At 50.5% G+C, this 8409-nt stretch overlaps 1 protein-coding gene across 1 annotated transcript in view; it reads right to left on the bottom strand.

The window, feature by feature from the left end:
• Positions 1-8409, bottom strand: part of SGIP1 (SH3-domain GRB2-like (endophilin) interacting protein 1) — a 56102-nt gene that overhangs the window by 15476 nt on the left and 32217 nt on the right. Inside the window, 5 exon segments of the mRNA XM_009320651.1 lie at positions 1306-1320; positions 3065-3624; positions 5650-5724; positions 7050-7142; positions 7665-7729. Of these exon segments, the coding sequence (XP_009318926.1) occupies positions 1306-1320; positions 3065-3624; positions 5650-5724; positions 7050-7142; positions 7665-7729 (808 nt within the window).

Here is an 8409-nt window from a genome sequence, read left to right as displayed (position 1 = left end):
CCTGCAACAAACAGGAGCCGTGAGCATTCTGCAGGCTGGCCCCCACAGCTGCCCACCCCCAGATCCCTGTGCCCACCCGTACCCATCTCCTCCGTGCACGAAACAAAGGCTTCTCCCCCAGGAGCCAGCATGGGTGCCCACACACACCCTGCACAAGCTCCCTTTGACCATTGCTCCACGCCAGCAGCTTTGTGTGGGAGAAGAGCTTTTGGTGATTGCTGATGCTGATGCATTTCTCGCAGGGACTGCCCATCTGTGCCGGGTACCTGGCTCCCTCGGCCAGGAGCGCTGTGCAAAAATGTTATCAGAGAAGTCTTACGGCTTTCCTGAAAACCAGACATGGGCAGGAAAAAAACGATGATTAACCCCTGCAGCAGCTGGTGCCGATGCTACAGCTCCCAGGGCTCCATGAGCTCCTGGGGTGGCATAGCCGGCGAGCAGGGTCAGTCCCCCACCATGAGAACAAGGGGTCCTGGCAAGAGGGGCAAAGCTTTGTCCGAGTGAAGAAGAGGAAGGGTGGAAGAGCAAGGTTATCAGATTTGCTGGGAGGGCAAAGCATTTCCCAACCCTCTGGAAGAGTTTCAGAGTACAAGAGGGTGCTGTTGTTGGGGTTCATGTGGTCCCCAGCGGCTGCTGCCTTGCTGTGAAGGGGGATTTTTTGCAATCAATAGAAATTTTAACAGAAACTTAAGAGGATACCCAGCAAACTCCATGTACAGAAATTCCTTCTGGGTAAGTTCAGCAATTACTGGTGCTGTACAGAGCAGTCGGAGATTGCACCAAGACAAGAGGGGCACCAGGAGCTGGCGGGGGATGCAGACCCCGTTTTGCAGGACAGCTGAGCTGGCATTTCCTACCAGTCTCCGTGGAACACAGCAGCACATTATGATCTGCAGAGCGGCATGTTTTGCTCACAGTGACAATAAGGTGACGTCTTTAGCTTTATTTTTCCCACTTACAAGAGAATCAGTTTACTAAGTTTTTTGGGTGATAGCTCAGATTAAGGAAATATCAAAGCTAGTCTATAGAAATGAGACTGAGAGGTAAATGACAGAAAGCTAAGATGAGAGATGGGCTTTTTTAAAGAGAGCAAATCCTGGCCATTCATTTGCACAACTCTAAAATTCAAGCCATTTTTATTTAGAAGCCTAACTTGGGAACCAAAGTTTGAATTTTTCCTTCCTTATCCAAATAAACGCCTGACAAAATAGGAATTATTCAGGGAAAGTAACCTAGCAGCACTGAACGAGTGTTACAAGACGGAGACTTCAAGGGTGCATTTTGCCCCGGCTCAGGAGCGGCCACCAGCTAGCCAAAGCCCTGCCAGACGTCAGCTTTCATCCAGGGAGGTTTATTCTTCAGGTATTTAAGGTCCCTGGGAGACTGGTGTACCTCTAGATATTTTCTACCACAACAAACTGTGGCAGCATGTTGTAAATCAGCATGAAATCAGAAGCCTGCTGGGATGCCCATCCCCAGCCCTGCCTCGGTGACACCCACAAGCCCGTGCTTCCCACAGGAGCCAAGGCAGGAGGGCATCCTGGGATGGCTCTGCTCCACAGCATCCGAAAGCCAGACACCCCCAGGGCCAGATGCAGCAACAGGGGCCTTGAGAAGGTGGAGGGTGCAGGAGCAGGAAGGGTGCCAAATCCGCACCACGCACCCAGACCGTCTGCCACAGGATGCAGCTTTCTGAAGACTTGCATGATTTTTGTGTGCTTATTTTAATGCTCTGCATTTTTACAGCTCGCTGTCCCACACTGGGCTGGGTAAGGCTGAGGTGTCAGCGGGCTGCAAAGCACACTGAACTGAGACAGGAGGTAAATTTCTGGGGAAGAAACACAGATCTTCCCAAACAGGCAGTGCTGCCTCACTGAGTGGGGTTTATCTATCCATCCCCACGTGCAGAGCCACTGGCACGTCCCCATCCTGCAGATCTCTGGTCATGCAAGGCAGATGCTCAGTTGGCATCGGGATGGAGAGCAGTGTAAGAAGAAGCTTTCTGTTTCCTGCTGCTGATCCCCTGGAGAAGTCCCAGTTCTGACCAGTGCCACCGGCAGCTGGATGCTGCAGCCCCCGTGCGGACCCCCATCCACCCACCCCACAGCCACCTTGCCAAGCTGGCACAGAAAAGCCACCACCACCAAAGCAGAGCCACACTCGCAGCAACAGCCGCGCTCAGGGGACACCCCCAGCAGCCCCCTCCACACCTCCCTAGAGGTAGCAAAGCCCCAAAGCAGATGGCACAGCTTTCAAGTTCATGTGAGGCTGGTGACAGCGGTCAGGCACGGGGCTAGGGAGCTGCGCACCCAATGTGCCCATCATCTCCCACCACTGCCTGCATGGGCAGAGGTGCCTGCAAGGCTCTGCAGGGGTAATGCTCTCAAAAATAATTTCTCATGGATGCAGGACAGCAGCAGGGCAGCTGGCGGGGATGGGGATTTGCACATCATGGCCGCACTAGTACAGTAAGTGCCCTGGGGTCAGCCTCTAAAATAACACGATCAGGTTGCACCTTCTCAAGCACTGTGGGAGAGCTTGTGTAAGCTGACCTCTGATGAGCTCGTTTGTCCTAATGCGCACACAGGCATTTGTAATTAAGCCAGTGAAGCCAGGCAGCCAGCACATGCCAGACACACCTATCAGCTTCTGCCCTTGTAAGAGGTTCACCATGAAAGCTGCTTCTCCAGACCCAGCTGGGCATCCACACTCTCACAGCCAAGAGGGACCAAGCACCATTCAGACCCATGCCACCTCTGAGCTGCGAGTTATTTGGTCTCAGCTGCCCTGGGGTGACAGTATGCTGCGACCTGTCTGTCCACAACAGATTTAAAGCCCCCTGGTTCTGAGGCTTGCTCAGATGTTTCCACCTACATTCACTGACAGAGCTGCAGCAATGGCAATCCTATGCCAAATTTTGCATCGGGGTGTTATGTGCATAGCACAGGTGGGAAGGGCAGCTCACGGGAGCTTTGGGGAAAGGCTGTCAGACCCATCCGACACGCAGCAAGGAGCAGGGGAGAGGACACAGGAAGCCAAGGGCAGACGCTGGACGTGGAAGCACAAGACGGCCAGGTGGGAGCACGGGCGCCAGGCACAACCAGGCAGGAGGGGACGGCGGATGCGGTCACAGCCACACCGAAGCACACCCAACGCCGCAGGACGTACCGCTGGTGCTTCCCGTGCCGCTGCTGGCGCCCGGTCCGGGTGAGGAGACCACCGTCCGGTAGGTGGGTGGAGGAGGGGGAGGCGGGGTCGCTCTTTGTCCCAGCCCAAAATCTTTGGGAGAGGCAGCTGGCTCCAAGTTATCATCCTTAAGGTGGGGCTGCTCAGAAACCTTCTTGTGAACCTCTTCCAGGTGGAGCGGCGAGGGGAGCGGGCGGGAGGGCTCGGCCACTGGAGCATCAGCCAGGCTGCCCGCTGCCACTGGTGGGGACCCCGCTTTTTCCCGGGGCGTCAACTCTGGAGTCATGTTTTCCGGGGATTGATCGGAAAAATTGACCCACTTGTCTTCTGCATTAACAGCAGCAGACTTGGGGGATAGCACGGGGCCAAAAATGCTGTCCAAGTCATTGATGGACGGAAGTTTGTCACTTTTGAGCTCTGCTGCTGTCTGGTCCCCTCCTGTGGTCAAAGTAGTTTTATTTTACACTTAGCATTAACCAAGAGAGCTGCAGTCGCACTATTCTCTACAGAGTTCTACATCAGCTACTTTCTAGAGGAGATGCTTTAAAAGCATGTTTTCTTATAAGCTGCCGGGAAATATAATTCATGTGCAAGAAAGTTTTTACATCAGGTCATGTGCAATGTATGATGAACCACACTGGATTGAAATACATACACTGTATGAGAGTGCACCACGAGCCAAGCGCACCTCTTCCTCCTCCACCACTTCATACACAACGGTCCTGTATCCTCCCAAAATTTACAACTGGCTCTCAGCCTTTGTTATGTATCATCTAAATAACATCATTATGTCATTATCATCACTCTGAATTATCAGCAGATAAACTTATGCACTCAGCTCTCTTGCACACTCCACTATATATATATATTTATGAACACATACATATAAATATATATTTAAACTTGCTGGCTTGACACTCTCAAGAACTGGTGCTGGACATACAGTACAGGAAAGCAGACAGGGTGTATGTATTTCAGTCGCAAGCAGCAGCAAATAAGGGTATTTTAGGGCTCTGCTCACTAACCGAGCTAACACACGTCAATGTTCATATCTGACTTCATAACCAACACAGAGACAGGATTCATCAGCAAAATGTTACACATCTAGAGGAGGGAGATACTCCATTCTTCCTTTTGTGCCCTGTTTTCTTGCATTTATCTTCCCTGAGGGCTGGAGCTCGGGGAGCTGGCAGCTCTCGAACACCAGGAAGGCTGCCTAGTACTTCATTTTACACAGACTGAATGGAGGGACGAGGTGAGGACCAGGGCAGTGCGTGGCTGCAGCACCAGGGTAGCACAGGAGCCCGTGGCCCCTGCTACAGCCACGTGCATACGGCTAAAACTGTCATGCCCTCTGAGCTCCTTGTGTCAGCATCTCACCCCTGTTCCTGTGTTTGGGGGTGCCACCTGCAGTTCTATGTTTAGGGAATAAAATATAGTTTTGCTAAAACAGAAAAAAAATAGACCTCTGCCGCTTGCTTTACTTGATGCACAGGCTGAAGTGTGCAGCAAGCCAGACTCCAGCAAATAAACCATCACACATGGCTGGGCATTGCATTTGCTCATGTTGATGAATCTATGTATGTAGGTGGACACTCTGCCAGTCTGGCTGCTTAGATAAATAGAAAAATCAAGATATGGCAACATGAATGAAATATTGATGGATAGAGCAGTAAGCTCAGGGCAGGGTATTTCTTCATGGCAATGTTAACGCCCCGAGGTGCTCTGTATGCGCGTGTCCATACAGTGTCCCTGTCCAAAGAACAGGGACTGCCTGCCCTTCCTCAAAACCTGCAGCTCCGGCAGACAGCACCCCGCCAGCAACATGAATTATATGCTTACAAGCACTTTATGTCCTCTGGCTGCATTCAATCCCTTTCTTCAGGCTGTCCTTTACCCCAGGTATCATTTCATTCTCCCTCCCCTGTCCCTCCACATTTCCAGCTGCCAGCCCAGCCTGCCTGACTGGGGGGACTTTTCCCACCTTCCCTGACAGTAGTAGGAATTTGGGAGGGCAGGGAAGGCAGGATCAGCCCCCCTGACACACAGACAGGTGCTGCATGCCCCGTTATTTTATAAGGACAGACTGTGCAGTGCCACTCCAGACAGTAATAGTGTTCTAGTTATTCCCAATTTTGAGCAGGACTTTAAGGTTAGTGTTGCATTTCATTTCTAAAAGTGACCGATATCAAAGGCAGGGAGAGGAGAGAGCATTAATTTCACCAGGGCAACACTGACTCTGGAGTCAAAGGTATCTTTGCACCGCTTCTAAAGCGCCGCCCTGACTGCAGCATCTGCTGAAGTGCCACAAATGCAAGGGAAGGAGGATGCACGAGGGCCAAATCTGTGTCCGAAACACAGCCACAGGGACCCGACCCCCCAGCACAGCCCCCAAGGGCTCTGGATCAGTCTACCGTGACTGTGCAATGGCACATGTGAGGAGGTGCAGCGCCGGGCTTTTACCTATTCCCACCGTCAGAGGAGAGCCGGTGCGCGGTGGCGTGGCCGGGATGTTTTTTGGTGGGAGTGGTGGAGGTGCTGCAAAACAGAGCAGAGAGAGGGAAAAATTCAGTGACAGTACGCTTGGGAACGTGCACAGCTTCACTGGGAAAGGGGTATCCATCAGCGTGCTGCCAAGGCGCAAAGCAGGCATCAGGACCAGCCCTGGGATGATTGCCGGGCGAGCAGGAGCATCCCCACAGCCCAGGAGTTTAGTGTTTCGCTGAGCGACAAGCAATCACTGGTGGCCTTTTTTCTTGAGTTTTAGTTTTTTGGGGGTTTTTGTTTTGTTTGTTTTTAATTTTTAAGTCTTAGATTGTACTCGTTTTAAAACCTGAATTAACATTTTAATTAAAACCTGTAGCCTCAGAGGCACATATCTGCCTCCGCGTTTCTCACATGCCCATCCCGCACGGATCCGGGAGGCACATACGGGAGGAGGAGTGCCATGATTAATTAACCCAGCGCTGCTTTACAGGGGCATTTTTGCAAAGCAGATGTAAATAGCATCCAGGTCGGAACCTCCTGGAGGAGCAGCCCAGGAGGCACTGTGGCTGCTCTGGATGTGGCTCAGCACCATTAAGTAATCACTTAAATCACAAGTGTCACAGTCCCCTTGCAAGCTCATGATGTGGCCAGAGGTTGCCTTGACCTTGGCACATCAGCACCGGCCAGCCAGCAGCGCCAGGGCTGGGGGGTGGGTTTGGCATGAAATAGGTTGTGCTAATGGCTAGTGAGGGGAAAAGGAGCAGCGGAACAAGGAAAGAATGACTTTGCAGCTAGGGAGGAGGAAAGGCTGCGGTTCCCCCAGCAGCTCCAGGCAATGGGGGAAGCTGCAAGGAAAACTGGGGATTCAGGGCTGCGTTGCCCTTCCTTACGTTAGCCTGGAGAAACCGGTGCTTCCGACATTTTGAGCCAAATAACTGCATCGTTAACATGAATGATTAGGCACGCCTCACCTCCGAGGGCAGGGCAGGTTTAACTGCTGGCTCCGTGCAGGTCATTTGCCCTGGCCAGAGATGTTTCACCTGGCAAATCGAGCACACACTGGCAGAAGTGTGTTTCCCCGGGGAGGACGTGCATCCTCTCTCCCACCCTGGGTACCATCCATCCCATCCCTTATCAAACCCCTCTCTTTCCTCCACCCTAATGCACTGCAGCTAGAATAGAATAGAATCGAATCATTAAGGTTGGAAGAGACCTCCAAGCTAGAGTCAAGCCAGGGGAAGAAAAACCCCTCTAACTTGCTATGGGATTAGAATGTTACAGAATTGCACAGTACAGGAGTCTGGATGAGGAAAATAAAGATTTGATTTCCGTATATATTCATTTATTTTCAGTTGATAACCTGCATGGTCACTTACTTCCAGTTGGAAAAGGTCTTGGTAGCTTTGGGGACTCTACGTTTGCGTTGACGGGCTGCACCGAACCCCATATCTCAGGCTGATCTAGAGTAGCTGAAAAATCAAGAATAAATATGCATGCAAGGGCATTAATAAAACTATTTCCTTACAAATACCAAAACACACAGATGAGACGCATTCATCTGAGGCTTGTAAAAAGAAGAAACTAAATAGTGACAGAAACCCCTCATTAATTAAAAGACAGGGGGTTTTCTGTAATGTTAGATAATTACAAGCTTGCCCGATTTTTAAACAGGTCATGCAATTAGTTTGACACTCATGCTGCTTGACAAACAAAACAATGCCGTTTACATATTTGGAGACTTATTACATTAAGTGAGACACTGCATTAATTGCAGAAATTGTCTGGAATTTTAGGATACACAGAAAAAAGGTATTAAAATGAAAAGATCCAATTATATTCACACAGATTGTAGGGAAGAAAACCCTCTTCTATATCTCATTTGAACTTTTTGCACTATTTTTCTTAGCTTATGTATCGAGAACTGCATGCAGACATAGTTTTGATTAAAAGAATTAACTGGAGTCACTAATTACAAGACATAACTAGGCTACAAGTGGCAGCGGCCATTTCGTGATAGCTGAGAAGAGCCAGCTGTCTCTGGGAGGAGACGACCTCTCTGGGAACAAACCGCTCCAGCGGGTGAATGGGGTTTTTCTTTGGGGAGAACAAGCCTTGCAAGATCGCTGCGCTTCGGGAAAGCTTTAAAAAAAAAATGCTTGGGGGGCAGCAAAGTGTCCCTATACTCCTGTCCAGGGGAATGCTGTTTCTGGGAAAAATATTACATTACTGAGATGACATCTTCACGGGCACGGGGGGGCTGTAAAGCATTGCCAGACAGCTCCGTTCATATCCTCCTTCAATTAAATTAGCATGATGACGAAATGCTGCTGCAATGTCAGAAGCTAACGGCTGCCGCTGTTAAACGCACTGCTTCGAGGTACATCAGCAGAGCCTGCTAAACAGGCAAAACCAGGGTTTCATTTGAAAGTCAATATTTTTAATATTCTCTTTCAGGATCTGTCCCAAGACCACATAATTAACTAATTGACTTAAACACTTGCTCTGTTTCTGTATAACCCATATAAACCCCAACCCCACACTGCCTGTAATGCAACTACCTGCCTTTCGGGTTCTTCCTTAATTTTGTTTTTTCCCTTCCTTTAAGAGAGGGCTGTGGGGTTGATCACCAGGGCTACCCTGCTTGTTGGCAGAGCTGGGTGCCACCCATCCCCGGGGCACAGCACAGCTGGGGGTCACTGCGAGGAGACGCCACCCATGTCCCCCAACCCACCATCC

Source organism: Pygoscelis adeliae, unplaced genomic scaffold (genome assembly GCF_000699105.1).
Source record: "Pygoscelis adeliae isolate BGI_AS28 unplaced genomic scaffold, ASM69910v1 Scaffold402, whole genome shotgun sequence".
NCBI classification, from domain to species: Eukaryota; Metazoa; Chordata; class Aves; order Sphenisciformes; family Spheniscidae; genus Pygoscelis; species Pygoscelis adeliae.
This window is presented reverse-complemented; position numbering and strand designations above follow the sequence as displayed.